This window comes from Mirounga leonina, unplaced genomic scaffold (assembly GCF_011800145.1).
Source record: "Mirounga leonina isolate KUSES-001 unplaced genomic scaffold, KU_Mleo_1.0 Mir_150, whole genome shotgun sequence".
Classification (NCBI taxonomy): Eukaryota; Metazoa; Chordata; class Mammalia; order Carnivora; family Phocidae; genus Mirounga; species Mirounga leonina.
Window position 1 is genome coordinate 80,445 of NW_023270374.1, and position 25,726 is coordinate 106,170.

The window sequence follows — 25,726 nt, forward strand, 5'->3', positions numbered from 1 at the left end:
TAGAGTGCTCTGAAGATACAATGATGAATTAAACTGGCATAGGTCTCTGCCCTCATAGGGTTGATTGTACAGTGGGAAAGAAACATAAATCACCCTGTGTCACTATGTATAATTACATACATCCCTGTTTTCACTTTCCGTGGTTTCCGTTACCCATGGTCAACCACAATCTGGAAGCAGATGATCCTCCTTCTGATGTACTGTCAGGTAGCTTAACTGTACATCACAATGCCTACATCATTGACCTCACTTCATCTAATCACGTGGCCATTTTATCATCTAATATCATCACAAGAAGGGTGAGTATAGTACAATAAGAGAACTTGAGAGAGACACATTTATGTAACTTTTATTATAGTATATTGTTATAATTATTCTATTTTAGTATTAGCTATTGTTTATCTCTTATTGTGCCTAATTTATAAACTTTATCATTGATATGCATGTATAGGAAAAAACATATTATATATATATGGTTCAGTACTGTCCACAGTTTCAGGCATCCACTGGAGGTCTTGGAACATATCCCATGGATAAGAGGAAACTACTGTAATATTAACTGCAAAAAAGTTGCTACTTCCTCCTAGTAGAGGAATAGAATCTGGGATCCTAGGACAGGCACTGTACTCAAGAGGCTAATACAAACTGCTCACCAGAAGGAGCTGTGTGCAGCACATGGAGACCTCTGAAGGACAAGGCCGGGTCACCTGATGGGCTGAGGGAGGGAAGGGCATGAGGCTACAGAAATGCAGGCCCTGGCTTATCACAGGCAGTGGAACCTCCTCTCTTATCAAGGGTATCAGTGTTTCAAAGTGAGGAATGACAAACCTTGCTGGTGTCTGGAACACACTTAGCATTTTGCTCCGCACAGGATTTTGACCACAGAGGTAAAAGAGTTCAAATTCCGTTTTTCACAATCAGACAAATAAATGTTTGACTTAGATTCAACCAATCAACAGTAACAAAATAAGAGGAAAGTCTAGTAAAAGATAACACAGGTTAAAGAGATAATGTATCCTTAAATAATCAATTTCAATTATTAAGAAAATATACAGAATTGAAATTAACAAAAGAATCAATAAAATCAACCTAAAGAATCAATCCAAAGAATAAATAGCAGTTGCAGTACTGCAACTCCAAACTTTAAGACAACAATTCTGTATTTACTATGAGAAAGACAGATACTTTCTTAGACTTCTGTCACTGTCTCCTGAATGACTTAGCATAGGAAGTGCAGGATTGTGGAATCCCAAATATATATAAACCCTTGGAGGAGCATGTGTGTGTGTAGAGAGAGCATGCAAGTGAGTGCATGCACCTGGATAATAACTATCCATATTCTGATACTCTGATAGCACTGCTGGTGAACTGTTACCAACTGGAATGTGCCCTCTGCTGATAGGGCAGTTACTATGAGGGCAAAGAATGGCTATTAGATTTAGTAAGGTGAAGGTCACTGGTGACTTGGCAATAGTAGTTTCAGTGCAATACTGTGATTGAGAGGCTAACTGGAGTGGATTCAATAGATGGGAAACTTTTGATGATGCACAAGAGGAAAGAATTGCTGAAAAGATTTCCCCAAGCTGAGGTGGGGATATAGGGAACAACTGAAAAGGCTAGCCACAGAAGGCAATAGAGATGGCCCATTTAAGGATAACAGGCAGTGTGGATGGATACAACTGATGATAGCTGGGTAGATATAGTGGGAACCTGTGATTCACTTCCAGTTGTTTCTGTTTTATTCCTATTGACATAGCAATGCCCCATTCTGAAAACAAACAAACAAACAAACAAACTTTAAGCCAGAAGGCAAACCTCTCTTCTGAAGTCATGGAGTTGTAATGAACTTGTACATGGGCAGTGGGTGGGAAGAGCCTCACAGCTTCCTGAAGGTGAGAAAGGCCAGGAGCAATGCTGGGCAGGAGCAATGGCACAATGATGCCATTATGCACAGTGCAGAATGCAAAGCAATGTTAGTTTAGTTTCCACTTTGTTACCACATCAAGTGTCACAATTACCAATTTTTTACTTAGACCTTGCATCCTGCAAATATGCTCTTCTAGCTACTAGAGTTAAATCTGTCAAGCTGACCAACTTTAAATATTGTACCTGAGGCCCACCTATGTAGAGCCTGTACATCTATCTTAAAAATGTTACAGGAGAACTGGTTCACAAATTTTAACTGCAACATCCTAAACCCTGATTCTATAATTAGAAGGATTAAAGTTGTCAGGATATAGTTTCTGGCCATCACCCCTCTTTAAGTAGTAAAGTTGGACAGGTCATGGAATGCCTTTAGACTACTTGTCAGGAAGAGGAACCTGTCAAGTGCTCCAACCCATTAAGAGGATTATACAGACTACCATACCTCCTCTGCGTTTGGATTTGGATTTGTGACTGTCAATAAACTCTATATACACATCAGGGGGTGGGGGGAACAGCTTCAGTCCTCTAAGTTTCATTACCATAAGCAGTTGTTTTTTTTAATATTTTATTTATTTGAGAGAGAGAGCACACACGAGTGGGTGGAGGGGCAGAGGGTGAAGCAGACTCCCCGCTGAGCAGGGAGCCCAATTCGGGGTTTGATCCCAGGACTCTGGGATCATGACCTGAGTGGAAGGCTCAACCAGCTGAGCCACCGAGGTGCCCCACCCCATAAGCAGTTTTATGCTTAATTTATTCTGACATCTCAGGCAACTAAAAAATGTTAACTCCAGTTAATGCATTCATAATTTTAGCTGATTGGTAATCTAAATGACCAAAACTGTTAGGCTGGCCCTGCACATCAACAGAGCAACCAGAGTCACATTTTTGAGGAATAAATAAAATTATCTTTATTTGCCACAATAGCAAAGAGAGGTTAACTGTAAAATTCTGCTGCTAAACATACGGAAATTGTAGTCTGCCACTGCAAAAGAAAAAAACTATTAACATAAAGATAAGAAAACTGATCTAAGTCTACTGAACGCCAGCAGCCCAACTGTTACTCATGTACCTCAGGAGTGGGCAAATTTTATCTATAAAGTGCCAGATAGTAAATATCTTAGGCTGTGCAGGCCATATGGTCTCACATATAATTACTCAACTTTGCTTGTAGGGCAAAAGCAGCAAGATGATATATAACTGAATGAGTGTGGTTGTGTCCCAATAAAACTATTTATGGGGGCACCTGAGTGGCTCAGTTAGCCCTCTGACTCAATATCAGCTCAGGTCTTGATCTCAGGGTCAGGAGTTCAAGTCCCTGCTTCGGGTTCCACGCTGGGTGTGGAGCCTACTTAAAAATATATATTTATGGACACTAAAGTTTGCATTTCATATAATTCTCACATGTCATGAACTCATCCTTTGATTTCTTTCAATCACTTTTCTCCCCCTTGTTTTAAAAAATTATTTAGTGGCGCCTGGGTGGCTTAGCCAGTTGGGCATCTGCCTTTGGCTCAGGTCATGATCCCTGGGACTGGCGCTGAGCCCCACGTTGGCTCTCTGCTTGGCAGGGAGCCTGCTTCTCCCTCTGCCTGCTACTTCCTCTGCTTATGCTCTCTTTCTCAAATCTTTTTAAAATAATTATTTAAATTCAATTTAGTTAACATAAACTGTATTATTAGTTTCAGGGGTAGAATTTAGTGATTCATCAGTTGCATATAACACCCAGTGCTCATTACATCAAGTGCCTCCTTCATGCCCATCACCCAATTACACCTTCCTCCCCCCACCTGCCCTCCAAGTAACCCTCAGTTTGTTCCCTAGAGTTAAGAGTAAGAGGCTCTTATGGTTTGCCTCCCTCTCTGTTTTTATCTTATTTTTCCTTCCCTTCCTCTATATTCATGTTTTGTTTCTTAAATTCCACATGACTGAACTCATATGGTATTTGTCTTTCTCTTACTTATTTGATTAGCATAATACCCTCTAGTTCCATCCACATCATTGCAAATGGCAAGATTTTATTTTTGATGGCTGAGTAATACTCCATTATACATATATACCACATCTCCTTGATCCACTCATCTGTTGATGGACATCTGAGCTCTTTCCATATTTTGGCTCTTGTGGACATTGCTGCTATAAACACTGAAGTGCAGGTGCCCCTTCAAATCACTACGTTTGCATCCTTTGGATAAATACCTAGTAGTGCAATTGCTGGGTCATAGGGTAACTCTATTTTCAACTTTTTTGAGGAACCTCCATTCTGTCTTCCAGATTGGCTGCACCAGTTTGCATTCCTACCAACAGTGTAAGAGTGTTCCCCTTTCTCGGCATCCTTGCCAACATTTGCTGTTCCTTGACTTGTTAATTTGAGCTATTCTGACTGGTGTGAGGTGGTATCTCATTGTTGTTTTGATCTGTATTTCCCTGATGATTTCCTCCAATCACTTTAAAAATGTAAACCAGTCTTTGATCACAGATTCAAATCTGTGATCTGGTGGCAATTTGGTCTGCAGCTAGAAAATTTCTGGTCACTGATGACCACATATCTAAATTCCAGTAAAGTTACAACATCTTTGTCTTGCTAGGAGTAGAAAGCAGTTGTTATTGACCTTCTGGGGATCAATAGACTGTTACGGTCCCTCAGCTCCTTGCTACACCTGAAAGCCATTTATATGGTATCCAAAAACCTGGAAATGCAAGTCTTCAGGAAAAGCAATCTAAGTGGACAACACATCAGCAGACCCTACAGAGTCCCCCCGGTCTTTCCAAGCACAGTCCCGACACAGGGGTCTTAAGGAATCAGGCTCCAGTTCTAACACGGCTACTCTATCTAGTAGGGTAAATATCACACCTTTGCACCCCCCTGGCATTCTGCCATCGACATGACTTCTCCCGTAACCGCAGACTCCGGATACTACACACATGCACTCACACCCCAACTTAGGGCAAGCAAAAGACCAGCGACGCTTCGGACAGCACGCAGCTCTCCATGCGCAACCCATAGCCTAACCGGAAAAGCCAACTGATTCTCGGCCTCCTTCAGGCGGCAGATGGAGCAGAAAACCTCCCCCGGGTACTTATGACACTCTCCTCACGCCAGGAGGACAACATGAAAAAAAGAGATAAGCAGAAAGAGGCTACGAAGGAAAACAGCGCTACTAATCACCCTCCACATCCAAGCTGTTCAGATAACCACTCGCCCACTAACGAAGGCGTTCCTTGATCGCACGGGTTAGACCACGATCCCGGAGTCTCGCGGCATTTTCTCAGACGCTCCAATATTGAGACCTCTCGCGGGAGTCCCGCGGGCAGCGCCGAATGGTCATGTGACCTCACGGCCCCGCCCACTTCTTCCTTGACCTCGGGCCCGCTTCACGCATGCGCGGGCGGCGGTGGCAGCAGCGAGTTGGCGCGGTGCGAGCGCGAGTGGCGGGATGGTGCTGAACCGGGTGCGGGCGGTTTTCTTCGATCTGGACAACACGCTCATCGACACGGCAGGGGCGAGTAGAAAAGGCATGTTGGAGGTAACGTCCCGACTCCCGCGGTCGTCCTCTGGGCAGGGTCAGCGCGCCCAACCCGTATCGCGCGCTTTCCTGTCCCCTTGGTGTCCTCCCACCCCCGACATTCCCACTGCCGAGTCCATCGACACCGCGCCTGGCGCTGGGTCATCCCGGAGGCACTGGCTTCTCGTCCTTTGAGACCCACCTCGTGAGGGAAGGAGCGGGAAAGAAGGACCAGTGGGCAGGGGAAACTGGCTGGGGAGGCTGCCTTCTCTCACGCCCAGCGGCTTGGGTTACCTGCCTGGCTACGCCCACGTCTGGGAAGCTGGGTTTTAGAAGTTGTTTCCAGCGCTGTGGGACCCGGGAGAATGTCGTTAAAACTGCCACGGTGGCAGAGTTGCCCACAAACATAGACGGTCACCTGGCTTTTTGCCAAGACAGGTTCGGACCAGGCTAGTGTGGCGCCAGGCTCTCCGCGGTTGGCCTCTCCACACCGCGTGGTCTTTGGCAGTGCTTGGTCTTAGGCAGATCTTTGAGGAGACCCAAGAAGTTACACAACTATCAGTGGCGAGCCTGGACTTAATTGACTCCAGAAAATTTTCTCCGCAGAAATTGACCTCCAGTCTCCCTGCTGTGGGTGTGACCCTTAAGATTTCTGAGGTGACACTCACAGCCCGTGCTTGTACAGAGCATTACTTTCATGAGGCATTATTCAGCAGCATCCTCTCCTTTCCATACCCACAAATGCTGAATCAGACCTCTTCAAGGCCCAAGTCCACCCCTGCTTGCTTTCTTCTGCCTTCAGCTCTAGGGAGAAAACCAAGGATTATCAGATGCGAAAACCCACTTTCAAAAGCTAATCCTTCCAACCCTGAGAGTCCCAACCTCTTCATGCTTCATTAGCCTTCCAACCCTGAGAGTCCCAACCTCTTCATGCTTCATTAGTTAGGTTTTGACTCCCTGGGTTTTTTGTTTTGTTTTGTTTTGTTTTTTTAAGCCCCAAAGGTGGGGCTGGACCGGGGCGACCTCAAGACCTGAGCCCAGGTCAAGAGTCCGATGCTTACCTGACTGAGCCACCTAGGTGCCCCAGGTTTTGACTCCTTGCATCTTCATCCTTTCTTGATGCGTTTCAGTCCTGCATATTCAGGTCTGTCCCATACTTGAAAAAATAAAAAAGGAGCCTCCTTTGAACCTTTCTTCCTTCACTAGATATTTCTCTCTCTTGACGGCCTTTTCTGTTGTTGTTTTTAATTTGAATTCAGGTTAGTTATGTAGTGTTTTATTGGTTTCAGGGAATCATCAGTTGCATAGAACACCCAGTGCTCATTACATCAGGTGCCCTCCTGCATGCCCATCATGCTATTACCCCATCCCCCACCCACCTTTCCTCCAGCAACCCTCAAGATTGTTCCCTAGAGTTCAGATTTTCTTATGGTTTGCCTCCTTCTCTGTTTTTATCTTATTTTTCCTTACTTTCCCGTTTTGTTTCTTAAATTCCACGTATGAGGGAAATCATGTGGTATTTGTCTTTCTCTGACTTCTTGAATTAGCATAATACCCTCTAGTTCTATCCATGTTGTTGCAAATGGCAAGATTTCATTCTTTTTGATGGCTGACTAATATACTCCATTGTGGTTTTGATTTGTATTTCCCTGATGCCAAGTGATGTGGAGCATTTTTTCATGTGTCTCTTGGCCATTTTCTTTGGAGAAAAGTCTGTTCATGTCTTCTGCCCATTTCTTGACTGAATTATTTGGTTTTTGGGTGTTGAGTTCGATAAGTTCTTTATAGATCCTGGATACTAGCCCTTTATCTGATAAAACATTTGCAAATATATTCTCCCACTCGGTAGGTTGCCTTTTAGTTTTGTCGACTGTTTCCTTTGCTGTGCAAAAGCTTTTTATCTTGGGGTGCCTGGGTGGCTCAGTCGGTTAAACATCTGCCTTTGTTCATGGTCAGGTCATGATCCCAGGGTTCTGGGATCGAGCCTCGCATCCGGCTCCCTGACCAGCAGAAAGCCTGCTTCTCCTTCTCCCTCTGCTGCTCCCCCTGGTTGTGCTCCCTCTCTCTCTCTGTGTCAAATAAATAAAGTCTTTTTTTTAAAAAAAAGCTTTTTCCACGTCTGAGGAAATCATCAGCACCCTAGAGACTGACTGGAAAGCAAGGACTTTGGGTGAATGCACTAAACTCTGCCTCTAGACTTGTAGCCTCCTACCTCCAGGTCCTGGGCGTGAGCCGCGGCCTCCAGCCCAGCTGTCCTTGCTGCAGACCGGCTGCCCCCAGAGCCCACGTCCTTCTATCTTGCCCATTTCTCCTGCCTCATGGGGTTTTGTGCAATTCAAGAGTTTTTCCATAAACTGACCTTGTATTAGTAGAGCCTTTAGGAGATTCTTGTTAGAAACCAAAGCTCTGAACAGTTTTTTTCCCTCGATTCCAACCCAAAGATTTATGTACCTTAATATTAATAGTTTAATCAAATTTGTGGATGGTTTCTCCCCTTTTCTTATTTGACATTCTTAGCCCTAGGTTAGCTTTATCACAGGAATGGTGATGTACATCAGTCCAATAAAATATGAAATAACCATGCTGAAAAAACAAAACAAACAAAAAAAAGCTTATCTTGGTGAAGTCCCAATACATTTTTGCTTTTGTTTCCCTTGCCTCAGGGGATGTGTCTAGCAAGAAGTCAAAGAGGCCAAGGTCAAAGAGATTGCTGCCTGTGTTCTCCTCTGGGATTTTGATGGATTCCTGTCTCACATTTAGGCCTTTCATCCATTTTGAGTCTATTTTTGTGTGTGGTATAAGGAAATGGTCCAGTTTCATTCTTCTGCATGTGGCTGTCCAATTTTCCCAACACCATTTATTGAAGAGACTGTCCTTTTTCCATTGGATATTCTTTCCTGCTTTGTGGAAGATAATTGACCACAGAGTCGAGTCCATTTCTGGATTCTCTGTTCTGTTCCATTGACCTATGTGTCTGTTTTGTGTTGACGGCAATATTTTTCAAAAGAAATCTATATACATTATCTCCACGTCTCCACCTTTTATATATTCCTTAATCCCTTGACATATAGCTTCTCTTTGTGCTACTTAATGAAATAGACTTGCCAGGTCATTAGGCACTTCCCAAATTGCCAGAGTCAATGGACATTTTAAGTCTGTATTAATGACTTTGCTGAGGTATTGCATACTATTGACTATCCCTTCCATTTGCATACCCTTGACCTTAACCTCATGGGCACCACCCTGTGCTGTATTGTCTCCAGTCTCTCTAGCTGTCTTGTGTGTTCTTGGCAGGTCAAGCCCAGTATATTGAAATTAAATTCTTTTTTTTTTTTTGAAATTAAATTCTTGATTTAGGCCAAATCATGCTATAGCCTAGAGTTCATGTGTTAAAATCAGGCATTTGAGTTTGAATCACAACTCTCCCAATACCTAGCTGAAAGTGCCTGAACAAGTTCCCTAAACTGTCTAAATCTTAAATCCTTATTTAAAAATTTGAATGGTGATATTAGTCCTCAGTGTCCTTATGAGGTTTAATTGAATGCATGGGAAGTATATAGCATCCAAGCGTAAACTCGATGAATTGTACCATCCACCCTGTCACCCAGTCTGTCCCCTCCTGCATATCCACCCCCCACCACCACCCTTATCTTAATTAAAGGTGTACTTGTCTGTCACCTAGACGATTGCTGTGGTGGTGTCTCCAAGCTTACTGTGTCCAGTTCATCCTCCACGTTCCTGCCAGAGTGAAATTTCTGAAAAAAAGTCAGAGCGTATTTCTCCCTAGTCTTTACACCCTTCCTTATACCAACACTGTATTTTGTTCAAGATATCTTAAAATATACTTATCAAAGGATATTACAATTAATTTTTGCAATTCAGATGCCTGCAACTTAAGAGCTTCTTAAGAGGAAACAAACCATCTTGGTCATATTCATTTGATACATGGTAAATATTAAATGAATAATGGATGAATGGATCAAAATCCAGGTCTTCAGACTTGGTTCGGTTGCCACCTCCTTTATAAACATCCTATTAAACGAGCAGAATTGAGTTGTGTGCTTTTGACTATACAAGGAGTGCTTTATCATGTAAGAATACAATACCATCTGGGGAGCCTGGGTGGCTCAGTTGTTTAAGCATCTGCCTTTGCTTTAGGTTATGATCTCGGGGTCCTGGGATTGAGCCCCGCATTGGACTCCCTGTTAAGCGAGGAGCCTGCTTCTCCCTCTGCTCATGCTCTCTCTCTCCCAAATAAATAAATAAAATCTAAAAAAAAAAAAGAATACAACACCATCCATAAATGTTGGCCTATTTAAAAGTAACATACCAGCTTTCATAAATACTCTGATTTATGAAAGGAAAAAGGGAGGAAAGGTCTAGTCATTGCCTTGTGCTTGGGGAGAAGGAGCCATATACTGACTCTATATATCCATTTAATTTTTTTTAATCTTCTGGAAAAGTTACTTCTTTCTGCCATCTTCAGGCCTTTCTTTCAGGGTCACTACCCAAGAGGAAGCTGTCCACAGAATTTGGGGTTTCTCAGTGAACAGAGCAGAAAAGATTTCTGCATTTGTGAGTTTACTTTCTAGTGGTGGTTGATCATGAACATAATACATCAAATGTATGTTTATTTATAAGTATATTCAGAAAAGTGGAGAGGAGAATGAATTGCAGTTTTAAATAGGTTGGTCAGGTAAGTCACATGGAGTAAATGATGTTTGAAGAAAGACTTGGACTAAGTACATGAGGGCTGCTTGAATTGTTAGGCTATATGTAGGCAGTCATAGTGAGCATGTAATTTTTTTTTAAAGATTTTATTCAGGGGCGCCTGGGTGGCTCAGTCGTTAAGTGTCTGCCTTCGGCTCAGGTCACGATCCCAGGGTGCTGGGATTGAGCCCCGCATCGGGCTCTCTGCTCAGCGGGAAGCCTGCTTCTCCCTCTCCCACTCCCCCTGCTTGTGTTCCCTCTCTTGCTGTGTCTGTCAAATAAATAAATAAAATCTTTTAAAAAAAATAAAAAATAAAGATTTTATTCATTTATTTTAGAGAGAGTGAGTGCAAGCGTGGGGAGGGGCAGAGGGAGAGAGAGCATCCCAAGGGAACCCCACACTGAGTGTGGAGCCTGAATGGGGCTCCGTCCCAGGAACCCGAGATCACAACCTGAGCTGAAATCAAGAGTCAGACGCCCAACCAACTGAGCCACCCAGGTGCCCCTGTAAGCATGTATTTTTAACTCAGTTTTATTTGGAATTCAGCCACTTCATATCATATCATAGTGTTACAGTATTATATAGTTCCTACACTAGCTCTCAAAGAGTGTTTAAATCACAATTAGCTAAAAACTAGTACTGATGATAGTTATCTTTAATTCTGGGTCCAGAGAGCAGGTTGGAAGGATATAGTTTCCTTTCTGTATCAGTTAAGATGAGACTTAGAGTTTTGAAGTAGAAGCTTGAGTTTATCTTATCTACAAATTGATCTCCCCCTTCTCCCCTTCACTATCTTAGGGCCCTTTTCTTCAGGCCCCTAGGTACCTGGTGGGCTTAATTGTACTCAGAATCCTTTTCAAGCCGCCTTATCCCTTGCACAAAATGTCATCATACCTCCAGATTAGAGATCATTTTCCTCCACCCCCAATTCAATCAAAATTCCTATTTTCTCAGTGCAGGGATTAGGATTGTTTATACTAGTAATAATATGAACTAATTCAAGTTAGGTGTTTTTTGTTTTTATTGAAGTATAGTTGATACACAATGTTACGTTAGTTTCAGGTGTACAACAGTGATTCTCAATAGGTGTTATTTCTGTTTTAATAATATGTAAATGGCTGATAAAGTTTTTCCCCAAATATGTTAATATTAAAATGCTACCTGGGGGCGCCTGGATGGCTCAGTCGGTTAAGCAACTGCTTTCAGCTCAGATCCGAGCCTTGCATCAGGCCCCCTGCTCAGCAAAGGAACCTGCTTCTCCTCCTCCTTCTGCTGCTCCCCCTGCTTGTGTGCTCTCTCTCTCTGTCAAATAAATAAAATCTTTAAAAAAAATGCTACTTGTGATCCCAATTGAATCTGCAATTAGTTGCTGTGTGAAAAAATGGAAAAGTTAAATCAGAGGATATAATGGGAAGAAATTTCAAAACTTGAAAGTGGTATGCTATACCTTTACAAGACTCTTCCCTTTAAGGTGAGCTAATTCTGTTTTTTCAGAGCCCTAAAAACGTGAAATGAATTGCCAATTGCAGGAACAGGAAATTGGACAGTTCTGGGAGCTCTCTGTTGGCTATGAGCCAGCTCCTATTTAAGCTTAAGCACTGTGGATTTCTAGAGGCCTGTGTTCTTTTATTGTGTAGCAATAGGTTTGCTAATAAAACTTTAGGGTAACCTTCCATCATAGCTCAAGAGTAATTTTTTTTTTAAAGATTTTATTTATTTATTTGACAGAGACACAGCGAGAGAGGGAACACAAGCAGGGGGAGTGGGAGAGGGAGAAGCAGGCTTCTGCTGAGCAGGGAGCCCAATGCAGGGCTCGATCCCGGGATGCTGGGATCATGACCTGAGCCGAAGGCAGACACCCAACGACTGAGCCACCCAGGTGCCCCAGCTCAAGAGTAATTCAACTGACATTGTTAGAAAAGATGGTGACATGCGCATGGAGGCTGTAAAAGCTCGGTTTGTTAACTGAAATTTAACTTTGCCTTCCCCTAAAATTCTTAGGAATGGTGTATTTTTCTTGAAGAAATAAGACTTCTTAACTATTGCATTTTTTTGAAGAGCACAAATAGCCTGAACAATATTTACTTTTGATGTGATTCTTATACTTTTTTTTTTTTAAGATTTTATTTATTTATTTGACAGAGAGAGACACAGAGAGGGAATGCAAGCAGAGGGAGTAGGAGAGGGAGAAGCAGGCTTCCCACCAAGCAGGGAGCCCATGCGGGGCTGGATCCCATGACCTGAGCCGAAGGCAGACGCTTAACAACTGAGCCACCCAGGTGCCCCAATGTGATTCTTATACTTTGAAGGAGGAAAAATGTGTCTATTAATCTCTTTCCCCTTTTCAGTAGGTGAATTGAGTGTCTGGTGTGAGTAGCATACTACTTGTTCCCTGTATAGTTTAGGGCAACATATTTTAACTTGTTTGACCTCCTTGCTTCAGCAGCAGACAGTTTTTAGTCCCAGCTACGTGCATTACACTCATTATCCAAAGATCCAAAGTTGTCTTGGCATTGTCAACTTTCCCCAGATGTCCCTAAGATAGGGACTTCAAATGCAGGTAGTCCATTTGGGAGGTGATCCTTGCAAGTGCTGTAGAAGAATGGTGGAATCATACAAGGAAGGGAGGGAATCTAATAAATGAGCAGGTTACTGGTGTGAACAGTTGGGGAACTCTGGGAGACAGCATACAGAGCATGCTTCAGTTGTCCCTCCCAAGGGACAAGAAAGCTGGGATATTAATCTACCAATTTGTGCCCCTCATTGGTTGAGGCCCACTTCCAGGGCAACACTTCAGCCCCAGCTTGTGTGCATGGGTGTGCCCATGGTCAAATAAAGCCCTTGGTTACTTAGAGTATGAAGCCCAATTGGCATTACAGTATCACTTAATAGTATGAAGCCACTGGCATGTATGGAAACTGTGTGCCAAGGGGACTTGGGTAGCATCTATAGCAGCGTGGGATTGAAGGCCCTTTACTAACCAGTTGCAAACATGCTCTTCAGCCTCCTCTTTTAGGATCCTCCCTCATATGCCTTCCATTTCAGCTTGAAATCAGCTTCTCACCTTTCCCAGTTCTCAAAATTCTAAGCTCCGTAGCTTTGTTCTTGCTATTCCTTATGTCTAGAATGATTTCATTCTCCTCCCAGGCCCACCTTCTAGGCTTGGTAATACCTTGGTTTAAATGTTACTTTCTCAGGGTGCCTGGGTGGCTCAGTCCTTAAGCATCCACCTTCAGCTCAGGTCATGATCCCAGGGTGCTGGGATCAAGCCCCACATTGGGCTCCCTGCTCAGTGGGAAGCCTGCTTTTCCCTCTCCCACTCCCTCTGCTTGTGTTCCCTCTCTCACTGTCTCTTTGTCAAATAAATAAAATCTTTAAAAAAGTTAGAAAAAAAAGCTACTTTCTCTGCCAGGTCTTATCCAATAACCCTGTGGAATGACTTGCTTCTTACATTTTATTTCCACCGTTGTTTAGATGACTGTCATAGCACTCAACCCAGCATTTATGTTGGTTGCATACCTGCTTATTTCCCCCCCCAGATAATGTCATGAGGGCAACAGACCCAGTCTCCACTGCCTAATACAATAGTGTAAAGGTAAGCACATGTGCTTTGGAAGTAGGCAAGTGTGGATTTAAATCCCAGCTTGGGCAAGTTACTTAATAGTTCTGAATTTCCATTTCCTCATTTCAAAAAGGGGAGTGCCTCGCAGAGTTGTGGAAAAGGTTAGAAATAATATATGTGAGCATTAGGCACAATGCTTGCCACATTAGGGTTTCTGTAAATGTTAAAAGAGGCCAAATGGAAAAGAACCTAATATAATAAAAGCCGAGATAAAAAGTCGGGGGAACACAAGAGGGAGCGTGTAATTCTAACAAGGGAGTCAGAACCAATGTAACAGAGGGGACTCAGAACTCCTTGAAGTTTTTTATCTGGAAAACTAGGTTTGGAAAAAGCCCTGGGTCATTAAACTGCTGAAATCATGGAACATGCTTGATTCTTTTTTTTTTTTTTTTAAGATTTTATTTATTTGACAGAGAGACACAGCGAGAGAGGGCACACAAGCAGGGGGAGTGGGAGAGGGAGAAGCAGGCTTCCCACTGAGCGGGGAGCCCGATGCGGGGCTCGATCCCAGGACCCTGGGATCATGACCTGAGCCAAAGGCAGACGCTTAATGACTGGGCCACCCAGGCGCCCCAACATGCTTGATTCTGTTAGAACTGAATACATGTTTTTAAAAGTACAGAATTAGGTCCCATTTTATATGGTGGTCAGTTTAGGCCTTCAAAACGTAAAATGGGTGTAGATAAAAGGATGAACCAGCATTATTTTTGGGAAGAGTCTATATAATGGTTGTGAGGAATTTAAAATGTTTTACTAAATTTAAACCTAGGTTTTATTTCTATTTCTTCATAACCAGAATGGAAGGTGGTAGACTGCCAAATGAAGGGTTTTTATGACCTATATCTGAAGATACTTCTTAGAATAGAAATCGGTCAGGCGCCTGGGTGGCTCAGTTGGTTAAGCGACTGCCTTCAGCTCGGGTCATGATCCTGGAGTCCCTGGATCGAGTCCCGCATCGGGCTTCCTGCTCGGCAGGGAGCCTGCTTCTCCCTCTGACCCTCCCCCCTCTCATGTGCTCTCTCTCTCTCATTCTCTCAAATAAATAAATAAAATCTTTTTTTTTTAAAAAAAGAAAGGAATCCCTTCCAAAAATCATATTTAAAAAAAAGAATAGAAGTCAGTCAAAAATATGAATGAGTGGTGTAGAGAGATTGGGAAATCTTCCCTCTGATATTCTTTGAAAATGAGACCAATTCCCACCAGAAATGGTGTGGTAACAGAGCTGTCTTAAGGCAGGCACATGGAGTTGGAATCTCTACTCTGGCATTATAGGAACATGGCTTGGCTTCTCAGAGCATGACTATAAAAGACCTGAAGTGTGTTAATGGAGTTTTCCTTTATTTAGGTGATAAAGCTCTTACAATCAAAATACCATTACAAAGAAGAGGCTGAAACCATTTGTGACAAAGTTCAAGTTAAACTCAGCAAGGAATGTTTTCATCCTTCCAGTACATGCATTACTGACCTAAGGACTTTACACTGGGAAGAAGCAATCCAGGAAACGAAGGGTGGTGCAGCCAATAGGAAATTGGCTGAAGAATGTTATTTCCTGTGGAAATCTACACGTTTACAGCATATGATACTAGCAGAAGATGTTAAAGCCATGCTCACTGAACTTCGGAAGGAGGTCCGCCTACTTTTATTAACAAATGGAGACCGACAGACCCAGAGGGAGAAGATCGAGGCTTGTGCCTGCCAGTCCTATTTTGACGCTATCATTGTAGGTGGAGAGCAGAAAGAAGAGAAACCAGCACCTTCCATATTTTATCACGGCTGTGATCTCCTCGGAGTACAGCCTGGGGACTGTGTGATGGTTGGTGACACGTTAGAAACAGATATACAAGGAGGCCTCAATGCAGGGCTGAAAGCAACAGTCTGGATAAATAAAAATGGAATAATGCCACTGAAGTCATCCCCCATGCCACATTATATAGTTTCTTCTGTGCTAGAGTTACCTGCTCTCTTACAAAGTATAGATTGTACAGTCAGTATGTCAGCTTAAGGCACATAAAAGGGCATGATTATGTATTTTTAGGGTCAAATTACAGGTTTTGAACTAAGAAAAGTTAAGGCATTCCATATACTAAGACCCAGTTCTAAGAATAATTTTACTTACGATTAATAGCCAATCAACCACTGACTGGTATTTATATCTGGAAATCCAGAGTACCTTAATTAATACAAGTTACTTTTAGTAGTATAATCCAGAAAACTTGAGGAAATATATTATTTGTTAATCTGTGACTTGAGGTTTTTAAAAAATTATTAGTCTTTTAGCATCTTGGATCCATGAAGATACCAGGCAAGATAGCTTATACATGGATGCACAAATACAGGTTTTATGTTGTGTCTTAAAAATAGATATTTTTTTAAAATAGATATTCTAAAACATATATAATAGAGATTTATCAGAACAATTGGATCTGATTAATAGGAAATAAGTGCTAAGTCACATGCCAATCAAGGCACTCCATAGTGAAATTATTTTGCATATTTTCTTTTTTAAAAGATATATACCATATTTTTGCCTACTTTGAATATATATGTTCTTTTATGAATCCAGTTTTTCTGCATGACCTTTTTTTGGGTGCAGGGGGGCATTTTCCTATGGTATATACGTGACAAATAGATTTCTCCAGTAAAAAAGCCATTAAAACCAACATGTGGTGCTCCTTTTCCATGGCAGTTTCACATCTTTCCAGAGTGCACTTGTAGGTTCTTATTAGTCTTTCCCTCTTACAGAAGTATTTTTACAATCTTTTCCCAGGTATACAATTGGGTTCAGGGGACTAGACTGCCTGGCTGGGGATAAGTACAAGCCACATGGCACCAAAAGTCATTTTCCTTCTGTGGATACCTCAGAGGTGCAGCCTAACCATGTAGTCTCCCATAAATTCTCTACTGACTGAATAGTTTCACCCATATGATGAAAGCTAATAGAAAATTATGTTTTGCTATGAAATAATTTCAGGGTGCCATTTTAATATAATTTAAGTGGCTCTTGGTGTGATGTCCCCTGTCTTTCAAATTTTAGGAAATATATCCTGTTTCACAGTTTCTATATCCAATTCAGTGTTCACTTTGAGTTTATTAATTAATGACTAAGACATCTTGCAACTAGAAAACTTTCTAGGCCATTAAGCTAGACATTCTCATGTCTTCACCAACTTGGAGTAAAATGGTTAAGGAAAAAAATGATTTGGGTTGGTTTTTGGCAGGTTTTTTTTTTTTTTAACTTTTGTATAAGAAGCTACTAATGTAAAATATTAGACTGTTAGAATATATATAGCTATGACTCCTTTAAATATCCTATGATTATGATACTTAGATTCTAGAGTATGCCTATCCTTAACTTATTTCTTTAGCCAGTCATTTCCTGCCTATTGCCAAGAACAGGATTCTCTGCTTTTGTGCAAATGTCCTGTTGTGTTTACTTTTCACTCTTAATTTTTACAACTGTGATTGTGTCCTTGACTGTCCCAGGGTGTTGTTGCTATGAAGCTAAACATTTGTGAACAGGGTATGTTTGTGTATAGTTTCAGGTATGGTACCCATGTGACCTTGATTATATTTTAGCTATTTAAAAATTATTAAATTGGAGGATCTAGGCAGAAAAATAATTGTATGTGGTTTCTCTGATATATTGATGTGTGATGCTGAGGGTTTGTCCTTTTAGCTATCCCAAAGGATGGATGTAGGCAATGTCACATTCACTCTGCTAACTGGAGAAGGTTCATTGCTTCTAGATCATAATGACAGACCTCAGCAAGATAGTTCCTAGGATGTCAAGTGAGCAGTTCTTCAGCAAAAGTTATGGGGTGGGGGGTGTGGCTTGTTTCCTTGTTCTTCCAGTTTGCATTTGGTACATGCAGAAATGCAATATTGCATTCCATTTGCACCCTTCCTTGGAGAAAAACTTGGTGGTTTTCTACCTTCCAAGTGGAACGTTAAAGAAGATATTAAGAAATCTTGGGATAGACCTATGATTTTATTAATGTTTTTGTTTTTAGAATAATATTTTTCAAGATTAAAAAAATGATGTAATAATAGTATCCTATCATCTTTATTTTTCTCAGTTTTCCATAGTGGTATGCTTTACAAAGCCCTAAATTCTTAATTGTCCAGAGGCTATCCCAAGCATCAGTTATAGAGGAAGGCCTAGAGTAGACAAAAATGGACACTGCACCTGGAATACTAACACAAAGATGGATGTTTCTGATTCCATATACACATGCAACCCACTGGTGCACAAATATCTTAGATCTGATCGTAACCAGGACCCAGTGGATGTTCAGTAAGTATTGTAGGAAAGGGTTTTTGTAGTTACAAAGGTACTTGGTTTAGCACTTTCAGACTTCTTTGTAACCTGCAGTAAGTTTCCATCACCACCCATTAAGCACATTTATTAATAGTGAATACTGGGGCACCCAAGTGGCCCAGTCAGTTCAGCATCTGCCTTCAGCTCAGGTCATGATCTCAAGGTCCTGAGATGGAGTCCTGCATTGGGCTCCCTACTCAGCGGGGAGTCTGCTTCTCCCACTGCCCCTCCCCCTGCTTGTGCTCACTCGCTCGCTCTCATACTCTCAAATCTATACTGAACATATTAGCTACTATATATTAAATACAGTTTAATATATAATTTATATATTAAATACAGTATTAATATAAATACTATATGCTAAATACAGTTTTATATATTTACTATGTAAAACTATATACACTATTATATAGTGTATATATATAATATCCAGAATGAATATATATATAATATATATATATATATAATATAGAGAGTGAATGTGACACTGCTTACATCCATCCTGTGGGATAGCTAAAAGGACAAATGCTCAGCATCACACATCAATATATTAGAGTATTCTATATAACACTATTACATCATTTTTTAAATCTTGAAGAAGAATATTCTAAAAGCAAAAAACAAAAACAATAACTGAGGCAAGTTTTATAAAACTGCTTGCCATACACGATCAGTTTTTTTCACTCCACCTTTTTAAATTAGGGAATGTATTCACATTTGAACAATTACTTTTTGTAGTACACAAGTCAAAAGAATGAAAAGGTGAATGGCAAAGTCTCCTCTTTCCCAGAGGTCCACCACTCCTATAAGCCACTGCTGTGAGCAACTTCCTGTGTATCTGCATATATAGGTACATTGACTATACAGAATTCCTCTTAATTTAGGTAGGTTTTTTATTTCTGCTTTTCAGTTTTAGGGAAAAAAAAATGCTCTTGCTAAGATACTGACTGAAATAGAGAGTCCTAAAACTTCCGTTTAAGTCATTCATGTTAGGAATGTATACCTTTATGGACTCTGCCATCCACTGTCGTTCTTGTTAACATCATCAATAAAAGTGATGGTTCCCTTGATGTTCCCTGTTCCTATCATTCACTTTGAGGGGAAGGTCAGCACAGCTATGGAGCCCTTGCCCTGCTCCACTCTGATGTGTTTTCTTCCACTTGCTGCATATTGCCATCCTAGTGACTCCCTTTGCCTCTTACCTTGGATTTCCTGGTTTTGTCCTGCATGTTCCCATGTTTCATTTGTTCCCTCTTTTTGGTGGCATGCCTCTTTGAGTAGTTCTCTAAATGTGTGTGAGAGGTCAAATGTTTAAGATCATAAGTGTCTGAAAATGCCTTTACTCTTCTCCCATCATTAACAGTTAACAACATGCATTTGGATGTCATTTTCATTCGGAATTTCAAAGGCACTGCTCTGTGGTCTTCTAGCAGCCATACTTACATGATCAGTTTTTTCTCTCCTGAAGCTCTTAGAACTGTAGTTTTCCCCCAGTGGTCCATGATGATATATCTTGGTGATGGTCTGTTTTCATCCTGTGTGCTTGGCACTCTGAACCCTTCTGATCAAAATCTTAATATTATTCAGTCTCCTGGAAAATGTAATTACTTCATTGAAAATTGCTTCCCCACTGTTTTTTCCTGCTTTCATTTTCTGTAACTCCTACTATTCAGATGATGGACCTCTCTTTTCTCTCCTATTTTTCCATCTCTTATTTTGTTCCACTTTGGGGGCGGCTTCTTCAACTATATCTTATAGTCCTATTGATTTTTCCCCCGTTAATCATATTTTTTAATTTCCAAGAGCTTTGTTTTGTTTTCTAAATGTTCCTTTTTAATAACACTGTTTGTTTTGAGTGAAATATTGTCTCTGAGAAAATTAAGTTTTTGAAGAATCCACAGAATCCACTATTTCTTCCAAGTTGCTCTAATCCGTTTATTTGGATCTATTTGTTCACATTAAAGGCTTTCCTCACATACCCAGAAATCCTTGGTATTCATGAATAAGAGGAAGGATGAAGATGCTGACTGGAAGCTCTGCACAAGTGGGTGGGGCTTGTCAACTTGGAGGCTCTTTTACTATAGGATATCAGGGTAGGGTGTTCATTGGAGAACCCCTGAGATCACCATTTTAAGCTCCTTGCTTTTGGTTGGTCTGATCCTCTAGAGAATTGCTCAGTCTCCTGACTGAAGGGTAGAGGTCTAATGTCAGCACCTAGGAATTGAGTGGGAAGGAGGTATTCGTATAGTCACTTAATATCTGTTTCTGGTTAATTCTGTTTCTAATTAAGCCCAATTATATGTGCTATCCCCCAGTTTAGACATCCTCTGTTTTACTCTCCAGAGTAACATCCCAACTTCTCTGGAGTTAGGACTTCAGGGTGGGGTGGGGGCAGGAATTGTATTTTGAACACTTTTTACCCCAACCTCCTTAATTCAACTCCCCATCACCCTTCTCCTTAAGGCCTGGCATCTGGTAGTGTTTGTGCCTAAATTTTTGGACGAATCTACTATGTACCTAACCTCATGGCTTCTCAGCTCCTCCCACTGTTGGTCCAGACTCTGCTTTCCTGGGTCTACTAATTATTTGCCACTTGTCCACGTTTCCAGCTTTCAAAATTTTGTTGGTGCCTGTTTTCCTGGTGTGTATGTGTGTGTGTTCAGATTCCTTTACTATGGTTTAGTTGAGTTTGGGGTAGAAACAATATTAGATGTGTAGTTCCTTGTATAACAATATGGAAGATGTTTTCTGTTTCATATTTAATGTAGGTGGAGACCACAAAATCAGTCCTGTGCCCCATAGTCACTATCCACAGCTTAAGAAATGCTGTCCATTTGAGGTGGAGATTTGCAGCATGCCTATAGCCTTTTTCTTCCTTTTAATTTTGTTTTGAATTATGTATGCAGCTTATTTCTTAAGATCTCTTCCTCAACTCCCTTTTTCTCTATATTCTTGTATATGACATTTTGGCTTGTCTCATGATGGTGGGTCTCGTTCTGTGTTCCTGAATTTTCAACATTGCTTGGACATCGATACTTGTTTTGATTGACAACTCTGTTCCTATGATCACTTCTAAGCTATAGTCTCTTAGATTTCTTTGTAATTAAAATCCTTCTGAAGGGGGGGTACATGTGATTTATGCTTTTAAAAAATTAACTTACTCTAGGGCTCAAAAAACGTATTTTTAATCAGTCTTCCAATATGTAACATATATGACAATATAGTTATTTCCACTGGATTTCTTGGAAGATTTTTTTCTGGAGTGTCAGTCTGACCTTTTATGATGGATAAGATGATAAAATGGCTTAAAGAAATTGTTCATGATTTTACCGAAATGGGAAAAAGAGTGACTGCTTATGGGTATAGAGTCTCCTTATGGAATGACAAAAATATTCCAGAACTAGATAGTGCTGATAGTTTGATTGTGAATGTACTAAATACCCCTAAATTGTACAATTGTAAGTGATTTAAAACTTAAATTTTTTTATGGTTTATTTGTTGGTGTATATCACCCATATTCCACTTGCTGAGTTTCTAACAGATGTAGATTTAGTTTTTTTGCATATCTCCCAAGCTTGAAATCTGTCCTTAAAAATTTAACAAATAACAGTAAGATACACTTTGAAAACCACACACACAGTGCTCCACTAAGTGTCCAGCAGATGTTGGTAAAAATGGGACAGTTCTCCCCTGAAAACAACTCTCTCATTAGATTTAACTCCTTAGAATGAGCAAATTTTGTGGGAATTTGGTGGGTTAACTCCTCGCTCTAAGAATGATAAACAACGCCGAGCCAAAGTAAGAGCAATGGGTATGCTGCACACTGAGGCTGGTGAAATAACTTGTGCAGGGTCCTGCCATGTGAGAGCCTAGCCATACTCACTCCCAGGGCCACCATATTCTCTGCTTGCCCCCAGTGAAGTGCTAGATATTGTGGCAGGTTATGTAGAGAAAGAGAACACATGTGGGGGGAGGGGCAGAAGAAGAGGGAGAGAATCTCAAGCAGACTGCTGAGCGGGGAGCCCAACATGGGGCTTGATCCTAGGACTCCAAGATCATGACCTGTGCCAAAACCAAGAGCCAGATGCTTTAAACACCTGAGCCACCCAGGTACTCTGATACTGTAGCAGGTTAAAGAAAGCAAGGATCGCATTTGGAATACCAACAGATACGAACGCTAAGGAACTTAATAGGAAATACATGTGCAACCAGTGAGCTGAACAAGGATGACACTGGAATGTAATCAAAATGAAACTTTTCTGTCACCTATTGTCCTTTAATATTGACACAGGTGGGGAAGCTTTCTCCTGCCAGTGGATGAAGACTAGATGAAAACTCCAGGCTCCAGGCTTTTCTGTTCATTCCTAGGAAATAGTCCTAGGATCACTTTAAGTCACAGTCTTGATTCAGATGTGTAAATGGATCCTCCCTGTGTGATGAAGTAGTTTTCTTTTGCACTCCTCTGTTCCTGAGCAGAGGGGAGGTGTGGGAGGTGGACAGGGAGGTTCTCACTCGGTCAGAGCCTGCTGCTGTCCTGAGTTGGCTCCACAGCCTAAAGGTGCAGCAGGCTTTCACACCTCACTACCTTGTGGGAACTCACAGGAGCTTTTCAGAGCCCCTGCTGGACTCCTGCATCTGCTGCTTCTGGTCCCCTTCTCCAGGAGGCTGCCCCACCAGCCCCGCTTCTCGCAGACCTCTCCACCACTATCACTAGTGACATTCCCTTTCTTTCCCAGGCAGTGCTCCTGGGAAGGGTTCTAACTGGTTCCAGGTCAGCCTCTCTCCCATGTCCTTGCCCCACTGTCAGTGAGAAGTAGGTTACACCCACCCACAGCCCTCTCCTGTCCTTGACTCCCCTGCCACAACCCCTTGAACTCGCATGCTTTCTGCAGGAAATGTGTGTCACCCTCTCTGAGTTTTACACTGCATCTCACTCTCCAGGTTTGAGGTTAAGGAGGTAGTTCCTCTACCACCCCATAAGGAGATGGGACTCGGGCTGCAGAATCTCTCTCCACAGAAACTCCATTATTCCCTTCCACCTCCAGCTCCACTTTCTCTACTCTTCATATTGTAAAGTGAGTGGGAGAGCTCAGAAGTCAGGAAACAAGCGCTGGACTAACTACCTTGAACACTCTACCAGGGAGCCCCACAATAAGTTTGGTATCTGATGTCTGCTGCTTAGATCACAGCTTCGGTTTTGACATCCTGGTATACAAGCAAGGCGTAAGGTACAAAATCGAACACTTCCTAGAAGAACATCAGGTAAGGGAGCTACTGTGCAGTGGCCATGGATCTTAAGCTAGGTATTGAAGGAAGCAAAATATCTGCTCTGGGCAAAGAAGGGAGAGAACATTTGCAGAGAACAACATTTCAGTTTAACAGAAACTTATTGGACCCCTACTGAGCGCCAAGCATTCTAAATCTGCAGAAAAGGAAAGTGATCAGCCTGGTTGGAGAAAGGAGTCTGAGTAGGGATGGTGAGAAATGAAATTTGGATATGTAGGATGGGCAGTCAAAAGCAGGCTGTGAATATGAGGCTGGGAGTACGGAGAAAATTGTCATCAACATGGTAGAAAAGGAGGTGGTGAGGCTTATGTATATGTTTATGGATTTGTGTGCATGTGTGTAATGGGGTGCGTGAGCAGGTGTGGGTATGGGGTGAAAATATATAAGTGTAAGTGCATGCAGAAGTGTATGTCTGAAGTAGATTGGGTATGTATAGTGTATGTGTGCATATCTGTAGAAGGGGTGTGTGTGTCTGTGCATAGTGAGGTCTCTGTGTGGTGGGGAGCACTTATAGAGGGTTGTGTGGGTGAGTATGTATGGCTCTGTGTTTGGGAGTGTGTACATAATGGGCTGCATGCACGTGTATATATGCAAGTAGTGGGGTGTGTGTAATGGTGTGCATGTATAGGGAGTTTGCATGTATGCAGTGGGGTTTGCATGTAAATAGAATTTGTGTAGGGGTGTGTGTGTGAGTATTGTATGTGCTGAGTACTGTGGTATACATTTGTGAAGTATGTGTAATGGGGTGCTTATGTGTGTGTGTGATTAATGGGTATTTGTGAGTAGTGGGGCATATATGTAGTGGAAGGTATTTAGTGGAATTATGTGTGAGTGGTTGGGTGTGTATGTAGTGGAGTCATGTGTGTGAGGAGTGGGATTGCATGTGTAGGTGTGAGTAGTGAGTATTCATGTGCTTGATGGGGTATCTGTAGTGGGATTGTGTGCTGTGGGGTGTGTAGGTGGTATGGGGTATGCCTAGTGGGCTGTACATGTATGCTTAGTGAGTGGTTGGGTGTCAGTGTGTGCAGTGTTGTTGTGTTAATAGGGTGTGTATATGTGTAATGGTGGCCAAATAAGAACAATATGAAAAGTAGACCCCTTTATTGGGGTTAAAACATGCTTGGGTAAAAGAGACAGAGAAAGGCTGGGAATCTCATTTAAGATGCAGACCAATTGTTTCTCTGCCAATCCTTTCCTCAAACCAAAGCTCCTTCTTAGAGGAGCTGCTGTCTTTGACCTCTTCTCTGACTCCTCTGGCTGGTCAGTTGGCATCCACCAAATGAGCGCAGTGTGCAAGCTGAATTCTGTGCACAATTTGGGACTCAGGGGCTCTGGGTTGGGAATTCCCCTCTAAAATGCCCATGGGGGCCAGACCCACCTGAGGATGAGCCAAAGGGGCCAGTGTGAGGGCATGGAAGTGGTGTGGAGAGGTGACCCACAGGAAGGCCCATCATCAAGCCAAACAAAACAGGTCTGAGGCAAAACCACAGGGCTCCTGTCTTGTGAACTCAGCACATTCCACTTTTGTTGAGTGAACTTCTAAAAGGGCGAATGAGGTAAAGCCATAGAGAAAGAGAAAGTGGGTCTGTGGAGATGGAAGAGAAAGAGAAGGAAGTGGGTACATAAGGTGAAGGACAGTGAGGGGCCTGCAGGTGAGGAGGGGTGTTGTGGACTAAATTGTGTCCCACCCCTCAAATTCATATGTTGAGGCCTTAACCCTAATGTAACTGCATTTGAAGATAATGTCTTTAAAAGGGTAATTAATGTTAAATAAGGTTGAAAGTGTGAGGCCCTAATCCAGTAGGACTGGTGTCCTTCTATGAAAAGGAAGAGGCACCAGGGATGCACAATGAGAGGAAAGGCTGTGTGAGGTCACAGGGAGAAAATTGCAGGCAGCCAGTCAAGGAGAGAGGCCTCAGGAGAAACCAAACCTGCCAAACCTTGACTGGCCCTCCAGCTCCGGAACTGGGAGACAATACATTTCTGTTACCTGAGCCACCCAGCTGGGCTATTTTGTTATGGCAGCCTGAGCAAACTAATACAAGAGGAAAGAGCTGTGATGCCTTTGCAAAACGTGGTTGCATTTTATCATTCAGCCAACAAATATTTGAGCCGTACACACATATACCCCATATGTTAACTATTGAGTATGTTTGTATAGTGGGGTACCGTAGACACTGAGTCTATAGCAGGGAAACAAAAAGGCCCAGCCCTGCTTTCATGGAGCTCACAGGCTCAAAGGATGTGTGATACCTCATGGAACCTCTCAGTATATCCCCTTTGCTATTAAAGCCCCTATCCATGAATAGGATTGCAGGCTCCCAGTGATTACTGCCCAGACTATAGCCCAAAGGCCCTGG

The 25,726-nt window shown here is 42.1% G+C and overlaps 1 protein-coding gene across 1 annotated transcript; it reads left to right on the top strand.

The window, feature by feature from the left end:
* Window positions 1-5,278: 5,278 nt before the first annotated feature.
* NANP (N-acetylneuraminic acid phosphatase) lies at window positions 5,279-17,370 on the top strand. The gene is made up of 2 exons (XM_035005711.1): window positions 5,279-5,450; window positions 15,108-17,370. The coding sequence occupies exons 1-2, from the start codon at window positions 5,361-5,363 to the stop codon at window positions 15,762-15,764; spliced, it is 747 nt and encodes a 248-aa protein (XP_034861602.1). The 5' UTR covers window positions 5,279-5,360; the 3' UTR covers window positions 15,765-17,370.
* The last annotated feature ends 8,356 nt before the right edge of the window (window positions 17,371-25,726 follow it).